We start from the raw sequence: 21,041 nt of genomic DNA, 5'->3' as shown, positions 1-21,041 counted from the left end.
TTATGTTCATGGAATAGTTGAAATCAACGAACGTAGAGGGCAGCAACACACGGCAGTGTTGCTATTAGGAAGGTCCACTTGATACGTGCATGCAATTAAAGTGCGCACACAATTTGGTAGGCATGCCAATGAAACCATGAACCGACGCAATACATTCAGAGATTAATAAAAAAAAAAGAGGTAAACTAACAGAATATGACAAGACTAAATTCCAATAATAGAAATTCAAAAATATCAAAACAAATGTACATGTACCACATTTTGAAATTCAAAATATTACTAGATTATTGACTTATATTTTTTTAATTCTTCGGTAAACAGGATTGAATTCTGCCATCAAATGATCCAATCTGCTAATTTCACTCCGATTTAGTCAAGCTCATTTTGTGACCGCTTTTAAGCTCAGCCCCTCACTCAGCGCACTTTTTTAGTAGATTGTAGAATTGATTTTTTTTAATTTCCTCATTTTCAACATTTGTACTTGAAAGATTTTTACAGCAAATCTTACGCTTAAAAATATTCAATATTCATTCCTGTATTTTCCTGAAATATTACGTGGTGGTGATAACAATTTTATGTCTTTCGCATATCAATATGATAACAAATATACGTGAGGTTGAACATTCATCTAAATTTCGCTGCACCACATTAATGCGCCTACACAATCCAGCGGCAGTGCCATATCGCTTGAGTGTCAGCGTCATAGCTGACCAACCGCGCCGGCGCCCCAGCCGGCCGGTAGGTGCGGAGGTAGGATACGGTTGGCTGGTATTTGTGCATGCTAACACAAATTTGGATGAAATTATAGAATGAAAAAAGTAGCTGTGACACATACCTTTGCCACTTGATAGTTCACAAGTCAAGGCCCATCAAAACATACATGGCTCGATACTGGACCAGATAATTTTGGTCTGTTAATTAGGTCTAACTTTGGACTAGGACTTGACTGGTGGCTGTATTCGATATCTGCCTGATGGGTTGTAAAAAAGTTGGGTCGGATTTGTGGATATCACATAATTATTTTATATTTTCAGACTCCGATCTACACTGTAAGAGAAAATTAGGATTCTAACCTTGAACATTTATCATTGCAACTGGCAGTTAGTGCCACATCAATGACAGATCAAGTCCATATCGTTCAGGTCCATGTCTGGCTTTGCGCAGTACGCGCACCGATGTGTCCTGGGAAGTTTCGGCGCGGCCAGGCCAGAAGATCAAGGTATTGGCTCTGGTGTTGGTGTAGCTTGGTATGGGCAGCAAAATTAAGCAGAAAAACAGTAATATAATGTCATCAGACTATGTATCTTTATTTATGTGCAAACTACAAGAATCATGATTACGTTTTGTCTTACTTTTTTCAAAAAATATTTCGTGGAGTTTTCAGTATCCATAAAATATAGTAAATTGAACAACCGAAAAAATCAACTCTACAATCTACCAAAAAAGTGCATTGAGTGAGGGGCGGAGCTTACATGTAAGTGGTCACAAAATCTGAGCGGAGTGGACCTTCCTAAAAGCAACACTGAAGTGTGTTGCTGCCCTCTACGTTCGTTGGTTGAAATGTTATCAAATACACATTGCTAAACTCATGAGCCTTATCTGACATACTACGCATATTCTGAATGGAGGAACTCTGCCTGTGCTAATAAAAAATTTCCACTTGACAACTTGGGTTATGATGAGTTGTGTTGCTCATGTACCACTTCAAGAGTAGAGAAAGATATGAATAGACCGTCATAAATTAAATGCACATGCACGCCATATTCAACCATCCTTAAGGTTCATTAAAGACTGACTTCCATTGGGGCTGGTAGTAGATACGTAGGATATGTAGTTTACCAGGGTGTGTTCAATGTCGATTTTTGAATTTAAACAGCAACATGAATCATGATACACAGTGCAATTACAGAATGCAGATATAAAAAGAACAGTGTGTGTTCATTGTTCCCCATGCTCAGTCGTTTAAGTAAAATGTAACGTTTTTTTTAGATGTCGATTTGGAGGACAATTTAAATGCCTAAATGGGTACGTTTTGCATGACTATCAGCTTCAATTTGGTGGATTCACAATACGGTGCGCCATCTATCGGTTGCAGTGGACAGGCCAAAATTTGCAATGCTTCATGGGAAAAAGTTGACATCTGTTGAGCGTGCTAGTACAAAGTGCTTGCATGCATGCGATTATTCAGTGCTGGCCGACTCGGCTCAACCAGGTATGCTGTTTAATTGGGTCCAGGAGATGGGAGAGAAATTCGCCTGCATATTTCTTTGTGAAATTTAGACTTTTTTGTGCAGATCTTACCATAAGGTTTTCATTTTTGAAGCATCACGGTCACACTACAGTATACTAGCACCGTGCGCTGCCTACGATGTTGACCACAAAGTTAAAAAATTTTGCCTGTTCTCTTTTCACTCTTCTTAAAATGTGCTCTCACAGTGGAAGTTTTTACATGACTTCAAAAAGCTCGCGCTAGAGTTGACTTTTCTTTTGATGGATCAAACTTCACACTAAGCTCCACTGATGTTACAGTATGTGTAGTTTTTGAGAGGGAACAGATGATTAACGTACATGTACATATCATCACCTTTAAATATTTGAATGTGAATGGTGCACCATTGATTGTTTTTGTGTTCTGTGTTTGTAATTGCATTTTGTGTTTATTCATGCGTTGTTTAAATTGGAAAATCAACATTGAACACACCCTACATGTATGTTAGCATTCTACAGTAGATGTACAATACTGTAGATACAGGCATTACATTATTGTAGCAACCAAGAGCTCCTAAAATAAAACCATGTTAATTTTTCACATTTCCAATTTGACATTACAAGCTTTTGATAGTAAAACTGTGTTTGGATAGATACTGTACATGTATGTATGTGTTCATAGATGTACATGTATGTGCTGTGAATGAGGGGGGGGGGTGTAGATTAAAAAAAGATGTTATTCTATACATGGAATACATGTACTTTGGGCATTGTCTGTTGTCTTCTCTGATACTGTACATCTTTGTAACTTTCTTAATTTAAATCAATTTGTAAGTTTATTGTGAGTCATTTTACACACAGACCCTAGATTACTCAGATAGTTTGTAATTTATCATCACTTTTCTTTCTGGACCATTTCATTTTCTCACTTTCATATATCCTCCATTATAAATATGATTTTTATTATTTCTTTTATCTTCAAATTATGTTTTATGATTTTCATCATTTGTTATTATACATTTTATAGCATTCTTCTTTGCCTATTTTTATTTTTGTTCCTTTCTTTTCATTTTTTGTTTTCTTGTTTTGTAGTTGATTTTATCGGTGGTTTTGATTCTTCATACACTGCCTACAACTCACATGCACAAAAGCCACCTGCAACAATGCAATTGGAACCAATCTATGTGTAAGTAGTAAGGGTTTTAGAATGTCAGTGTGAACAGAGTTGTGTCTTTCTTTGTATTTCTGTGTTTTAAAATTGTGAGGGTTCACTCGGACAAAAGATACATTGAATTTTTTGTTTGGTTTGTTTAGTTTGCATTTTTCAGTTATATTTTGTTTGTTTTATGTATGGCCCCATGCCCCATTTTTTTTTTTTATTTTTTTTTTTATGTGTTTCTTGCATATTATCCCTTTTTGTCTCTCTTTTGTAATCAGCCAAAATTCTTAGGAGTTTTTGAAAGTATACTGAAAGTACTTTATTTCAAGTACATTAATGAATTATTAAAGGTTTCCTTTATATAATACTATGTACAAGAATGGTTGTTTTATAATAAACCTGCTCATTTGAAAGTTACATGTGACCTTATGCACTATTAATATAACATGTTTTTAAGAGCAAGTCAGTTACTGTACATCAATGGGATATCATATAGTACAAGAAATGGTCACCATTCTTCAGTCATATGTAAATTGTAAAGAGCCCCAGGTAGCCAGCCAGATGATCTACATAATACCGCTATGGCTTATAAAGAAACTGGTGCTGTTATCGTTAAGAAAATTCTCTGTCGATATATCGCTAAAATATCTTACCGATATTGATAACTATCGACAAATAAACATATTGATCAATATGCATTTTTATGCATTATAGCAATGTCACATACATGAACTCTTGTATCTGCCACTGTACCAACAATATTGTATGATCCCCTCTCCCCTTTTTGGTTGTTTATATACAATGTATTAGAAAGGTGTATATTTTTGTAGACTAAGAAGTGTTAGCTAGAATTATAGGTATGATATGAATTGGGCAAACCAGTAGGGTGTAGAATACTGTCTGCAAAATTGAGTTTTCTTGTATAGGTCACATTGTAATAATCACAGTAAAGTGATTATTAGACAAATTATAGAACTTATCATGAAATAGGTTTAGATTTAAAAGCTCTAATTAGTGCATGAGTCCAAATAGGAATTATATATTTAACAACATATTCCCCCATATTATTCTATATCCATCAATTATTATACATGTACACTGTACTAACTTACTTTAAGGACGTTCCACAGTTAAAGTGAAATCCATGTCATTTTCACCAAACTTTGCACATAGATACTTTAGAACCTTAATATTCGAAATATGCAAGTATTAACATAGGTCCATGTGCTTGATTTTTTGCTATAGAGCTTCAAAGTTCACCCAAATTGATGTTCTTAAGAATTGCGCATTCAAAAGAATTTGGCATTTTTAGACCTCGCAAGAATACTACAATGAGTTTAAACCTCTATTACTCAGTCAAAATACATGAAAAAGTCTTCAAATTTCGCAAGAGAGTTAATAATTGTATCGTTAGAATAGAGAATCTAATTATTGTGCTATTTGTTTGCAACTTTAAGTCTAACAACACAGTCAGTTCTTAAAAATGGCGTAAAAGATAACAAAAACTCAATCTCAAAAATGTGAAATTTCAATAACAGACTACAAAAGTACAATAAATGCTGCACTTTATTAAAAATCCATGTCATTTTCACCAAAATTTGCAAAGTTGTAGAGGAAGCTATACTTAAGAGGTACAAGCATTAAAAAATAGGGGTTCATGTGCTTGTTTTCAAACTATCAGCATTTTTATTAGAGCAAACGTGCTTTTTAAAACACCAAAAATGCGCCAAATGCTTTGTATCTATGTGAAGAAAAATCAAAACCACTCTACCATTTATTCAAACTCGGGGATCATATTCGTGATTCTTGGCAGTACTGCAGAGTAAAGTATTTTGAAATTTTAGAGATATTTTTTTTAATGGTCCATGGAATAATTCCATTCTTTTAGCTTCATAAAATAACGCATCGGATCTGCAGTTAGGATGCAGATGATGAGAAAAATCAGCTCATACCCACAGCTAATTAATCACCTGTTCATCCATTGTGACGTCAGCGCGCGGAGTGTTAAATATGCACAGATCATAGTGCGCACAAACATAACTGTGGAACGTCCTTAAGTGTTAACTTCTGCTTCATATTTTGATTAATGTTGAATAACTTTATATTTCATATTCTAACTTACACTAATTTTCATTTTCATTTGATAAAACTACATGTATGTACTACTCATGCGTGTTCATAAATGTGTTTGTGTTAAATGTGAAACCAGTTTCCTTTTATATAATGGACACTGTACATGTACATACATGTACATGTACATTTGTATTGGTTGCTTTTTGTGGTCTTTATATGTATGCTTGTGTAAGTAAATAATGTGCTAACAAGGAAAACAAATTTATTTAGCCTCTTTCTGGAAGTATATGGGGAATTTTTTTCTTTTTATTATTATTATTATTACTATTATTATTATTACTATTATCAATGCATCAATTATTTCCTAGTACTGATGCAGAATTTTATGATTTTAGTGTAAAAAAAATGATTTTTCATGTGAATAACAAGAGTAGCACAAGAAATAGAAATGAAATTTATTCAATCTCTAATGAATAAGCAAAGAGTTGACCTTTGTTTTAGCTTTGATATTAGTCGCATCCACTCTTTTTAAATCCTCGAAGTTCTTTTTATTTTTCTTCCTGTTCATTTTCCCCAGTATTCATGTTATTCAGTTGCATAGTAAATTTATTATATTTTGTATTAATCCTTTTGGGGAGCATTCAGGGCCTTTTATATTCAACTTTTAGTAGTGCTTTTTGTTTATGCATTAACATCAAATTTTACTGATGTCATTACAACTATGGAATGCTAGCATAGATTATTATCAGATTTTACTGATGTCATTACAACTATGGAATGCTAGCATGGATTATTGCATGGTTACTTGACTTTATTCTTTTGACCCCCTTCACCTTCTTCTTTTCCTCCACATTTTCATCTGAATTATCCTTTCATTCTATTTTACCTCTTGGCCTGACTATTCCCTCTTTTGTATTCAATCCTCTGTCTCTCCCAAATCTTCCTTGTCTCTTTGTCTTTACCTTTCTACCTTTCTCTTATCTCTTTCTCCCCATTGGCATCCCTCTTTCTCTATCCTTATTTTGTATCTATACATATATTTGCTGTGTTTCTACATGTATGCATGATGACTGCATGTCTCTATCTGCTGCCTTGCTGATGTGATCTTTCTCAATATATCTCCACAGAGATGCAAGGTAAGTATTTAGACTGAAAAAAACTTCTAGTTTTAATGTGTCTCTGGTGTTACTCTCCTCCATTGCTTGTGTTTTCTTATAAAAAAAGGATAACTGTTGAGGATGACACAATAAACATACTGTAGGAAATACACCTATACGCAGTAAATTTGTTGTTGTTGAAAAAAATTGCCCATCTTATCATTGGAATCTTGCAGAAGTATTGAGATAAAGTATTACTAAGTTAGTAGAAATTTTAGAAGTAGTAGTAGTAGCAGTAGCAGTAGCAGTAGTAGTAGTAGTAGTAGTAGTAGTAGTAGCAGCAGCAGCAGCAGCAGCAGCAGTAGTAGTAGTAGTAGTTACTAGAAGTAGTGATTGTGGTGGTTTTGATATTGATGGAATACAGTAAGTAGGGTGAAGAGGATTTTCAATATCATTCATTTTGTAAGATGAATTTGAAGGATTAAAATAACTAGTACAATTCATCTACAAAGATATATTCAGGGTTGTGAAAAATCAGTGAAGTTAGATGTAAAGTGGGGGGGGGGGGGGAGAAAAACACAGCAAAATTTAATGACCATAAGAAGGACAAACCTTCCCAGCCCAGCCCAACCCAAAAAAGATTATAAGAAACTAGACCAAAAAAAATCAGCAATTTTTTTCCATTAAAAATTGACTGGAGTGTTTCATTTCTTATCCCGATATTGTTTGACTTTTCATTGAAGAATTGGAATTGCCATTTGATTTATTACGAGGATTGTTATATCCCTGTATTTGTGTGTAACTATTGTGAAAAATAAGCAGGACTTTGAAGTAACATAAACTTCTAATAGTCTGTTCAAATCAACTTATTTTTTTGGGGGGTGGGAGGTGAATAATCCAGAAGAAAATACATGTGGAATTGATGTTAATAATTGTGACAAGGAAGATCTAAGTTGTGAAACTCATACTTTGGAATCATGTTTTACCATTTCTGACAAAAATAAAGATAAAAGAGTGGTAGGCCTATATTAGATTCATAGCTACAATGAAAGGGGTATTGGACGATCAGGTTTTATAGTTTTTACTGGACTATGATCTTTTGAAAGATGCCTGATGTCTGATAGTGGATTACAATGTAGGTAACTAATTAATGATTGGCCAATAATTGTACTTGGTTTTAAGAAAAGAAAGAGGTGAATTAGGCAGGTAATATGATAGATCTGCTGGATATTTAAAAAAAATGTGTTGACTAGGTGAAATGCTATTGAATGTTTGATTACAATCTACACATGTACTTATACAATCTGTATAATACATCATACTACATGTGACCATACATGATGTACATTATTCAAGAATTTGAATTTGAAATTAATGTTCACCTTGACAAAAGATTATATTTAAGTCGATACTTTATCATCACCACTCATGGAAGTTCACACATATGTTGCCAGATAAAGTTCTGCGCTGCCTTTAAAAAAAATTGTATTTTGAATATCCAGTATTAAACCGATAATATGTGTTATCTCTTTCATTCCTACTCTTTGTTTAACAGGCATAGGGGGCTTCGTTGACATCAAGAAAAAGTGAGGCTTGAAGTATGGTATCTAGAGAGAAAGGACAGATAAAGAATATCACATGATGTCAACCTGCTTGCCATATCCAAGACCTTGTCAACGACATAAATTCAAAGATGAATCTTCCGGATGCCACGACAGACTTTTCTGCATTGATGTGTAATTCATGGATGTGATGTTGATGACAATCATAAATGATTGGTTTTGATACGACAACATTTGAAGTTTCCCAAGCCCCTGAAGTGTGAACATGCCATAGTGTAAATGTGAACACTCCTGATATCATTCAGCAGCCCTAGTTACGCCCTTCTTGTACATCTGGTATAATGTCCAACCTATTAATACCCTTTTTACACAGGATTTTCTTAGCCCCGGACTATCGCTAACCCCGTACTATCCTTAACCCCGTACTATTTTTTTTCCTTTTCACACATGCCAAATTGTTATTGCTAACCCCGGATAAGGAATGCTTGCTTTTCACACACGAAACTCGCTAACCCCGGACTAGTGGTAGCTCATTAACTCGTACCTTTTTACACACGCTAAAATTTCCTTAACCCCGTACTATAGGTGGGGCTAAATTGCCATTTAGCCCCACCTATAGTACGGGGTTAAGCTTAGCCCACTTTCGTTTTACACTAGCGATCTTAACCCCGTACTATCGCTCTTAGCACCGCAATTGCTGGGATAACCCTGCTTTTTTGCAGGGCCAAATAATCCCGTACTAAAGGTGGGGTTAGCCCACTTTGCAAAAATGCTGTGTAAAAAGAAAGTGGGCTAAGCTTAACCCCGTACTATAGGTGGGGCTAAATGGCAATTTAGCCCCACCTATAGTACGGGGTTAAGGAAATTTTAGCGTGTGTAAAAAGGGTATTTGTGTTTCAGGGAGTACATTGAAATAATTTCTGAGATTATGAACTGACTCGGAGGTCATTCTTCACCTGGGTAGATTTATCAGGGCTCCGTAACAGAAATGTTTGCTATAAATAGCAAATATGAAAGAACACTTCTGATTGTATCTTGGTCAGTGTTTTAAGTATTAAGTATAACATTGATCCTGATTGATAGTTGCTGTATAGCGATTTATCACCAATCTTGATGTTATGGAAGACATGGAATTGTTGCAATCAGATATTACAGGCTACTAGTAATCTGAAGGAGTGACATCATAGTACACATATACCTTGATCTTGAGGCATCCTTTATTTTATCTTTTTTCTGTCCTTGTATTTCTTCTGGTTTCAATTTTGGTAAGTGTTCAATACAAAAAAAATGATGGTAAATTGTATAAAACTATATTTTGATATCTGTTTGGAGTGAGAACAGAGCATCTGTTCTAAGGAAATCAATGAGTATGAAAATTAGAGCTTCATTCGCTCTACATGCAATTAAAGTGTGTTGGTTCTAATGAAAACACTGAAAGTTTTAAACGTTAAACACGATGCACCTTTTGATTCTCAAGCAAGAGTCACTCTCCGAGCTCCCCTAACCCAGTCATAGATGCGTTGTGGTGTAGTGGTTCTGACTCTTGCCGTGCAATCAAAGGGTCGTGTGTTCGAATCGCACTGGGCCTAGCGTCTTTTGGCACCCAGGTGGTTCCCGGTAGGATGTAAAAGCGTAATGTAGTATGCCTAGCAACTCAGTCTTGGAACCAGGGGCGGTGGGGCGAAGTGGAAAGTGGGGGGGGGGGGAGGGCACAGGGGAAAAGGGCACCTTTTCTTTCGAAAAGGGCACTAACTTAAAACAAGTGACCTATCTACAGTGGTGTAATGAGCCAAAAATTTTGAGGGGGCTAGATATGTTGTATCTCGTAAAATTTATGAGAAGCTGGAGCAATAATTTTGATATTTTTAAACCGTAAAAAAGGGCACTTTTACAGTGCTTCAAAAACTGTGCCCCCCCCCCCCCCCCCCCGGATCTCCGCCCCTGCTTGGAACTCTTGTTGGATGCTTCCTGTCAAAAGAAAAATGACCATGGCCAGCTAGAAATTAGATTTTGGCTCAAGAGAGTTTATTTTCTTTCCTCATCTTTACAGCCTCCCTATTAAGGCTCCCAATAAAAGAAATCCAAAGAAAATACAAACATTGGCAAACAAACTTTAAAACCCACATGTAATTCTGGATTTTCATATGACACTCTGCAGGGAATAAAGAAAATGCATAATCGTGAGCATGCCAGGTAACATAAAGATTTAGCGATTGATTGTTGGGCTGAATTCAATAATTGATTACATTGATTATCGTGTATGATCAGTCATATAAATCAGCCTTATGATCAATTGCTTTATGCTACTGGCTCCTGATCAAATAATAATATATAAACCCTATGGATGTTACACTATGCTTGTTTAAAGGTCACAGTGCTTATTAATATACTGAAATGGTTTTTATTAAAAATAGAATTGAATGAAATTTATTAATTTATTATAAATTTATTATTTACTAAAGAAATGTTGATCCTTTCGGGGTTAGAGCAATTTCAGAAAGGTTCCTTGAGCACTACATGTATGTGCCTTAGATTATTAAAATGAATGTTAAAGTAATCTATTCCTTCAACATTTTGTGTTGTATGAACATATTTTTCTACAATATTGGTGTGACCTTTCTCAATCAAAAGCAAATATACATTGTCAGAAAACTACTACAGGTATGTCAAAGATTGTTAAAACTCAAGTTTTTGTACATTGCATCATTTTTCTACAGTTGACACTTTCTAAATTATGTTTAAAGAGGGGTACTCTGTGTAAAGAGTTATATACATTTTGATGTGGCAAACATGCTTTCTCAATAGTAATTCTTTCAATGTGTTTGAGATATATTGCCATTGTATAGTATGAACGTTCAAGAGATAAATTCATTTACATTTACATTCAATACAGATAATTGCATTTACTCAGGTTCCTACAGGATAATATGAAGGTGTTACTACCTCGTGCTATTATCCAGGCCTGTATTATCCTATGAAAGCTTTGAGAATCACCCCTCCCCCCTCCCTTCTGAAAAAAGCATTATACAGTACTCTCATGATTCCTTGTATATTTCTGATAGTTTAAAACTGGAGTGTTACATTTATGAATCTTTTAATTTGTGAGTCACAGAAAGCAAAGACAAAAATGTCTCTGTAATGCATACATGTATTTGAAAATCTGAATTTTTGTCTCGCCTGCATAGCAGAGCGAGACTATAGGCGCCGCTTTTCCTACGGCGGCGTCGTCAACATTGAAATCTTCACCAAGGTTAAGTTTTTGAAATGTCATTATAACTTAGAATGTATATGGACTTGGACATGAGGGTAATCAAGTATTACTGAACATCCTGCCTGAGTTTTAGGTCACATGACCAAGTTCAAAGGTCATTTAGGGTCAATGAACTTAGACCATGTTGGGGGAATCAATATCGAAATCTTAACCAAGGTTAATTTTTTGAATTGTTGTCATAACTTCGAAAGTGTATGGACATAGTTCATGAAACCTGGACGTAAGGGTGATAGTGTATCATTGAAGATCCTGCCTAAGTTTCAGGTCACATGACCAAATTCAAAGGTCACTTAGGGTCAACGAACTTTGACCATGGTGGGGGTAGTTGTGGAATCGCCATCATAACTTTGAAATTTTCTGGATCTAGTTGATGAAACTTAGACATAAAGAGCAATTATGTATCCCTGAACATCCTCTGCGATTTTCAGGTCACATGACCAAGGTCAAAGGTCATTTAGGGTCAATGAACTTTGATAACGTTGGGGGTATTTGTGGAATTGTCATCATTACTTTAACAGTTTAGCGATCTTGGGACATAAGAGTAACCATGTATCCCTGAATATTTTGTGTGTGTTTCAGGTCACATGACCGAAATCAAAGGTCATTTAGGGTCAACGAACTTTGATAATGTTGGGGGTATTTGTGGAATTGGTATCATAACTTAAAAAGTTTAAGGATTTACACATGTAGTTCATGAAATAGACATAAGGGTAATCGAGTTATTTTGCACATGTCTGAGGTCACTTGATCATGGTCAAAGGTCATGTTGGGTAAATGGACATAGTATTTTATTATCATATGAATGTTTTCTTTTATGAATAATTATTTAATAGGCTATTTCAAAGTCAGCACTGCTGGTATATCAAATCGTGTAACGCAGGCGAGACTGCCAGAGGCGTTCCACTTACGACTGAATTGCGTACAATTTACAAAAATGATTGATACATACAATACACATACAATAGTTGATCAAAATAAGTTATTGAAATAAGACATAAATAACTAAACTCTGATCTAGATTCAATGAATATTGGTAATAGGATTTAACAAATTCATTTACTAAATGAAGATTTTATAATATAATTCAATACGGTTGCTTTGGGATGTATATGTCATGCCATCTTTCATATAATTCATGTACCTCATGCAAACCAATCACCTCTGCTGCAATAATTATACTATATGATAACAGCAGAGGCAGCCAACTGGCCTGCGTGAATTAGGGCATTTTTCGGTGCAAGTATAGGATTAAGGATTCAAAGTTTAAGGTCATATAATTCATACAATATGAGTGGAAATGGAAATATTGTTTTGTATCAACAAAACACTGATAAATTGCATTGGCAAACATGATAATGACTAGTGGGATATCCAGCTTGAAATATCATATAAGTACTATTCACCACAAGATTATGAAATATAATTGATGAGTTTAAGCTACCATCTACCCCAAAATGATACATACATAAGTTGTGTTCATAATTACTAATACTAAGAGCTCACCCCTTAAACCTTGACGATCATCATTATAACTAATGTTTTAGATTTATCTTTTGAGTGAGAGTCCCTCTCAATGATCAAATCACTGATCTGGAAGTATTTCAATGACCCCAGTAATACGTCAAACTAGAGGTCATGTTAACTTTTTGAGTTTTTTTATGCCCCCAGAGACGAAGTCCAGAGGGGGCATTAAGCGTTGCCCCCGTCCGTCCGTCCACCACTTGGTTTCCGCGCAATAACTTGAAAAATATTTAATGGATTTAAAAAAATGTTGGTGTGTAGGTAGATGACACGAAAATACAGGATAAGTTCTAATTCGGAGTCCGCAGGTCACAGCTCATTAAATATGCGAGTTGGTTTCTGCGCAATAACTCGAAATATATTTAATAGATTTTAGAATTTATTGGTGTCAAGGTAGATGACACCAAACTACAGGCTAAGTTTTAATTCGGAGTCCACAGGTCAAAGGTCTCAGCTCATTAAATATGCAAGTGTCACAGCTCATTAAATATATGAGTTGGTTTCCGCATGATAACTTATGAAATATTCAACAGATTTTTAAATCTTTGGGTGTGTAGGTAGATGACACCAAATTACAGGCTAAGTTCGAATTTGGAGTCCGCAGGTCAAAGGTCACAGCTCATTAAATATAAAAGTTGGTTTCCACATGTTAAAGGGCCTGGCAACTGACAAATCATGGGGAAATTGAATCTATACGAAATTTGCAAAAGGCCAATTGACTTGCATAATATAATCCGTCCGTCATGAGCGCCCGTCGGACTAATGCGATAAAATTCGGACAGCACACGAATTTGACCGATGGTTATTTACTTCGGGTCGTCGCAGTTCTAGCTTCCAACAATCCCAATTTCTAGACTCATAGCAGGTCTCTTGATTGCTAAAGCAAAATAAATAACCTCTGTGGAGTTACATGTTTCAAAGTGAAAACATGCAGTTTACTTCGTTGGTTAGTCTACTAACTATTGCTCTCCTAAGATTAGACCTCCCAGACACGCCGGCGTCTATTACGTAACACCCCAGGCATGCAGCCGAGTGAAAGACTTGAATCCCTTCTCTGTTTTTGTCTCGCCTGCATAGCAGAGCGAGACTATAGGCGCCGCTTTTCCGACGGCGGCGGCGGCGTCAACATCAAATCTTAACCTAAGGTTAAAGGAGAATGAAACTCTTGGAGCAAGTTAGCTTTTGTGAAAGCAGAAAAATCAAAGAATAAGATCAACAAAACTTTGAGTAAAATAGGACTAGCAATAAAAGAGTTATGAGCATTTGAATGTCGAGATCACTAATGCTATGGAGATCCTCCCATTGGCAATGCGACCAAGATCTGTGATGTCACACACGTACAACTCTCCCATTTGGACACTGAAAATATACCCCAAAACATCTCTTTTTGCTCATTCTAATCATATGACAAACGATTCATCAATGATATAATGTTGTGAAACCTCTGTACTTGTCATCTCATAAAGAGAACACCTCACCTTGTGATAGACTCTATAAAAGTGAGAATATAAGTGAAATAAGTACTAAAGTAATGAGGGAGTTGTACGTGTGTGATATCACAGATCTTGGTCGCATTGCCGTTGGGAGGATCTACATGGCACTAGTGATCTCAATATTCGAATGCTCATAACTTTCTTATTATTCATTCAATCTTCCTCAAACTTTCAACAATATGTTTCTTTGATTTTTCTCTTTGATATGGATTCAGCTGGTTTCAAGGGTTTCATTCTCCTTTAAGGTTTTGAAATGACATCATAACTTAGAAAGTATATGGACCTAGTTCATGAAACTTGGACATAAGGTTAATCAAGTATTACTGAACATCCTGCCTGAGTTTCAGGTCACATGACCAAGGTCAAAGGTCATTTAGGGTCAATGAACTTAGACCATGTTGGGAAAATTATTTTCAAAATCTTAACCGAAGGTTAAGTTTTTGAAATGACATCATAACTTAGAAAGTATATGGACCTAGTTCATGAAACTTGGGCATAAGGTTAATCAAGTATAAGTGAACATCCTGCTCGAGTTTCAGGTCACGTGACCAAGGTCAAAGGTCATTTAGGGTCAATGAACTTTGGTCAAGTTGGGGGTATTTGTTGAATTACCATCATAACTTTGAAAATGTATGGATTTAGTTAATGAAACTTGGACATTAGGTTAATCAAGTACCACTGAATATCCTGTGCGAGTTTCAGGTCACATGACCATGGTCAATGGTCATTTAAGGTCAATGAACTTTGGCCGTGTTGGGGGTATATGTTAAATTACCATCCTAACTCTGAAAGTTTATGGATCTAGTTTATAAAACTTGGACATAAGAGTAATCAAGTATCACTGAACATCCTTTTACGAGTTTCAGGTCACATGACCATGGTCAAAGGTCATTAAAGGTCAATGAACTTTGGCCGTGTTGGGGGTATTTGTTGAATTACCATCCTAACTCTGAAGTTTATGGATCTAGTTCATAAAACTTGGGATATAAGAGTAATCAAGCATCACTGAACATCCCCTGTGAGTTTCAGGTCACAAAACCAAGTCAAAGGTCAGTTAAGGTCAATAAACTTAGGCCATGTTGGGGTAATTGTTGAAGTGCCATCATAACTTTGAAGGTTTATGGATAGAGTGAATGAAATGTGGACATAGGTGTAGTTGACAGTCTTAAGTCTCCGTTCAAATGTAATTTATGGTCAATGAACGTGGTATTATGTCATTATATGAATGATGTTTTTGTGAATGATTATTTTATAGTAGTTTTCAAAGTTAGCACTGCTGCTATATTAAATTGCGTAATGCAGGCGAGACTGCCAGAGGCGTTCCACTTGTTTTAGATTAGCCTTGATTTCCCCATGATTTGTCAATGTAAAGTCGCTTTAACTTATGAAATGTTCATCAGATTTTAAAAAATTTTGGTGTGTAGGTAGATGACATAAAAATACAGGCTCAATTCGAATTTGGAGTCCGTAGGTCAAAGGTCACAGCTCATTATATATGTGAGTTTGTTCAAAGGTCTAAATTTGTTCATTATATATATGCATATTGGTTTCTGCACAATACTAAGTTCAATCATATTGAATTAATTTCTGATCGTGTTAAGCGGGGGCATCTGTGTCCTTTGGACATGTCCAATTTCTAGTTATTATCATGTTCATATGACTCAAAACTACGAGTGAGAACCCCCACAACTTGGGGACGGATCGTAAACCATTTATAAGAATCTAAACTTAAGTTGGCTAACTCTTCATTGTATTGACATGGGGCTACTCTACATGTGTACAATCTAATCATCAATGTTTAAATCTTCCAATGAAAAAAAAAAAAAAACACTGTGAACCTAATTATTGTCAACATGAGGGAGTAGACTTCCTAGGATCAGGCTCCTTTAAAATGATCTAGGACATGATGAAATATGCACTAAAGGTTATAACTTTGAAACATTTGTAACAATACATGTAAAATGAGTAAGTCCTTTATATTTTGTTTTTCATACTTGTCATAATACCCCCAAAGCTTTGTCACTTCTCTTTATGTAAATTAGGTTTAGTAAAATGTTTTGCCTCCTACATGGAATATATTGCCATTTTGTTGAACTTATTGAGAAGTTTTATTAAATTTAATTTTACTCAAAAAAGGATATCCCTCACTTTTTAAATTTCAGTGAAAAGGAAAGTTTTCTTTTTCATTGTTAGATGAATTTTATTTATATAAGTTGGAAGTATATATATATGTATATCTTTGTATGCACATGGATTTAACTGCATCTCGCATCTTTTTCTTATTAGTATCATGGCTCTAAGTTTTTACAGATTATTCATTTTTTAATATATTTATTTGTATTCATGTTACTTGGCTGCTACTCAAATGCAATTGTTAATGGTATATTGCTATGAAATGTGAAACCTTGAATTTTGATGGAAAATTGGTTTTGTTTTCTTTTTATTCAATGTAATAAGGTGCGGATGTTATCCCATCAAGTGTACTTTTGAATTAAGTTCTGTTTGTATCTTAAACAGTATCTGTGTTCATTACTATATATATTTTAGGCATGAGATAATTGTTAGCATTGAAATGCTTTGTTTTCAAAGTAGTATTATTGTATTGTTATTCACTAAACATCAGCACTATTAGGGAACATCAGCTCATAAGCCTATTCATAGATAAAACTAAACAAACACAAACCAAATATTGCATATTTATGTATTTTAGGAATCAGGGATTTCACTTAAATTCTAGATTCTCTTGAATCAAGTTTTAGAAAGACAAACAAGAAATATATAGTTCAGAATGGAACAGGAATAAAGAAGAAATCTTCACATTTGTAAGCTTTATATAATTCATTTATTAACAAAGCCCCCTTGCCCAAATGATAATTTTGTACAATTTTTTCCCTGTCTGTTTAACCCTAAATCTCCCGGGGTATTTTGATTCTTGTAATTCCTAGAATGCTAATTTTTGGTGAAAATATTCTTTATAGCATTCCTAACAATTGTGAATGAAAAAAATTCTGGTACCAAGACCGATTTCTTATGTATTTTATTGTTTTTTAAATTTCTTATGTATTTCTCTATTTTTTTACTTTTTGTTTTTTATTGTTTTTTCAATGGAAATCGTTCCAGACTTAATTCTGATCATAAACAAGGCAAAATTAATTTAGTTTTATCAGTAAAAGTAGAAATAATGATACATTTATGAATTTTTGCTAAATACACAATTTGCATTGGATTTGTACATGAAATCATGTTTATGAGCAATTTTGGGTCTGACATGCACTTACATAATGTTGCGTAATGTCGTAACCGCGTACCCGGGCGTCACAAATTTGGTCTCAAAATTTGCGCGAGACTTGAAAGTAAAAAGTCAGTGAGCGGCAAGGTCAAAAAATTTTGCGCAGCGGATATATCGCAAAAATTGTCGAGGGGGGGGGGCCATTATGGCCCCCCCCCCCCCCCCGGGAGAATTAGGGTTAAACTCAACTGCACACTTATAGCAGGTGAAATACTAGAAGTTAACAAGTTAAAGTAAAAAAAAGCGAACAAAAAGTATGATATTCCATATGAAGTCTAAGGTCTGCAATACTGAAAAATGTCATGGAATTCTTCTTCAAATATATTTTGTACTCATCACTGGAAAACATCTTTGATGACACTGAGAACATGTAATGCATTAAAAAAATTGAAATACTTAGCATTGCTACTGACCTCACCTATGACAGTATGATAATTATGGTATTTGGATGATATTTTTTATACCATTGGCTGTATGATGGTGGGCCCCAAGTCTGAGCACCTAACAATTTGAGTTAAGATTTAACATGAATTTCTTCTTATTTCACAAAATCTTTTGGTTAATAGTGTTCCTTATATTATTAAGAGTAAGTGTACCAAATTTCTCATTAAAAAATGAAAGAAAATATAAGATTTTCTTGAAAAACCTTTTTGGCAGTCATTTTCAGATTGAAAAAAAAATGGTACCCCATGTCTGCGCACTCATTCACTTTGCACACGATTCGGGGATTTTGATGACAAAGGCTGCATTTTGAGGCCGTCACATGAAATGCCCTGAATTCATTATTTTTCCACCATTTTGAGTCGGATTTTTTAATGAATGTGTAAAGTTCATGCTCGTTGCGTATCTTCTTTTACTAGAATCGCGCAGATACGCGGGTGCACAGACTTGGGAGACCGCGCAGACATGGGGGAACTGACCATACTACCACTGGTATCTCTGTTGAATTAATCTCTGCCAAAATTTGTGGCATTTCTTTTTGGTCTTATTATTTTTATTTGACCAGTTTTACAAAAACAAAAAAATAATCACCTTCACTCCTGTACGATTTGAATTTCTAACTTTGCATAAATTTCATGAATAAAGAAAAGTGTCATCTCATTCTGGGGGCCATTACCATTATGTGTAATTTCCTGTACACACAGATGACAGGCAATATCAGGTTTCTGTGATACATATATTGAAATTGCATACAAACCAAATGACAGGCTGTAGGTTTATAGCTTATTTAGATATTTATTTCACATCTTTATACAGGGTAATCAAATAAGCTGTATATGATAAACAGTGATCAAAAATTTATAAAGCTGGTTTACAATTGGGTCCTTTCAACTAAAATACAAATTATAATCATTGATTACATTATATAATATTTACATGCAAAATAGACAGAAGATAAGCCTAAACCCCAACCCTCTCTGCCTTCCTCTCATTAATTAGACACACACATACGGATGCAACCATGTATTTACTGTTATTCCCTCTTACACTCACATACACAAATTACTTACCTACCATTTACTTGTATCATATAATAAGTCAAATTTAGTATTAAGATCACATACTGTATTAACAAATTAGCTTGAGCAATGATCATTTTTATAATTATGGTTAGAATAATAATTGATTTCAAGAATTTATTAGACGTGTAAAGGTTACCAATGATTGGGAAGATCAAATTTCTTCAGATGATGAATTCCATTTGTTACACCTACCTGAGGTTTTGTTATACTAAGTTTTACATTGATGGGCTCGTAATAAAAATCTGTTTGTACGTCCTGTTATACGTAACGATACATTATCATTAAAAATAAATCTATATTAAAAAAGAATGGAGTTTATTCACTTATACACTTATATACCATTCATAATACAGAATTTTTGTACAATTCGTTCATAGAAGACTAAGCTAAGATTATGTACTGTATCATAGATACAGGGGTGGTATTCTGAGATACACAATGGGTATCTAACCATTTAGATATGCAAGATAATTTTTTTTATTTTATGTGAGTAATAAAAAGTGATCTCTGAATATCAATTAAATATTTATGGGTAAAATGAAATATTTTAAAGATAAAATGGCCTCAGAATACAGCCCAGATCTATATGACCAGACATTGCATTGATACAATGCATGACGGAGAACAAATCCTAAATAAAACCTTTTAAGACGGTCCATATTGATTAATCAAAGCTTTTGTTTCATTCCTTTTACAATTCAATCAAATGACATGATATTTGAATGTCAAAGTATCGTCAATTATCACACCCAAACATTTGTGTTGTGATACACTAAAATAGTGTGATTGATTATTGCAGATATTGTAAGGTTGATAATCACTGCAGAGAACCAAGAAGCAACACTTTGTTGTTTTCTTTAATCATTTAATACCAATCTGTTATTACATTATTTAGCACTCATTCATTGCAGAGTTAAGTTGACTTTTGACAATTCTATAGAACTGTATACCACAAACATTCAGAGTTGCAGAGTTGTATGATTTTATTAGTTCACTCCTAGGCCCGTCTTGTAAGGAGTTACAATTGACCAAATCAATCTCAACTATATGGAAATCAATGTACTTTGTGAACATAAGGAAGCAGACTGAATTTAAAAAAAATGATTAATGTATGAATATGCATCTTATCTAGAAAATACTTAGAATAACCATGCATTTTAGATGTTGACGTTGCTGGCTTCTCATAGTTGTAGTTGATTGGATCATCTCAACACTTTGTAAGGCGGGGACCCTGTTTTTGAAGGAAGGTTGCATTTCCAACCTTTATCTTTGGTTCATAGACATCCCCCCCTTTTTTTTTTGGGGGGGGGGGGGGAGTCACCTTAAAACAGTGGCAAAGTGATATTCTTTTGAAAGGACATCTATAATCTAGTGGAGTGCAAGACCAGTGTTTAATACAATGTGGTATACAATGAGATACTAGTATACAATACCCATGTTGTAGTCATATACTATTCAATTTGATTGCAACATGGTATGCCCATGTGGTATACTGTCCAATGTGGTTAGGAGAAGGTATCAATTTTATTAAATGATCTTTGTATGTTTGTATAGCTAGTATGGATTGGTTATTCTCAATCATGGTGCTTCACTGTGTATTTGTTTCTATTCTATTTTTGCACTATTTCTTAATATTTTGTTGGGATCACTGTCAATATGACATTTATTTTGAAACGGGGGTGGATCCAGGATTTTCCAAAAGGGGGGCACATTTTCCAAAGGAAAAATGGGACAGCAAGCAAAAAAAGGGTTTTAAACAGAAATGAGGGATATTTCGTCCATGAAAAAATTTCGACAAGCAAAAAAAGTCTTCACGTTCAAAGGGGGGGGGGGGCACTTGTGTTT

The 21,041-nt window shown here is 34.7% G+C and overlaps 1 protein-coding gene across 1 annotated transcript in view; it reads left to right on the top strand.

Moving 5' to 3' along the window:
- Positions 1-20,467, top strand: part of LOC129255423 (sodium/potassium-transporting ATPase subunit beta-1-interacting protein 2-like) — a 32,988-nt gene extending 12,521 nt beyond the window's left edge. The window contains exons 5-6 of the mRNA XM_064101155.1: positions 3,301-3,394; positions 8,093-20,467. Of these exons, the coding sequence (XP_063957225.1) occupies positions 3,301-3,394; positions 8,093-8,111 (113 nt within the window). The 3' untranslated portion in view covers positions 8,112-20,467. The remainder of the gene's footprint in view (positions 1-3,300; positions 3,395-8,092) is intronic.
- Positions 20,468-21,041: the final 574 nt, after the last annotated feature.

This window comes from Lytechinus pictus, chromosome 1, assembly GCF_037042905.1.
Source record: "Lytechinus pictus isolate F3 Inbred chromosome 1, Lp3.0, whole genome shotgun sequence".
Lineage (NCBI taxonomy): Eukaryota > Metazoa > Echinodermata > Echinoidea > Temnopleuroida > Toxopneustidae > Lytechinus > Lytechinus pictus.
This window is presented reverse-complemented; position numbering and strand designations above follow the sequence as displayed.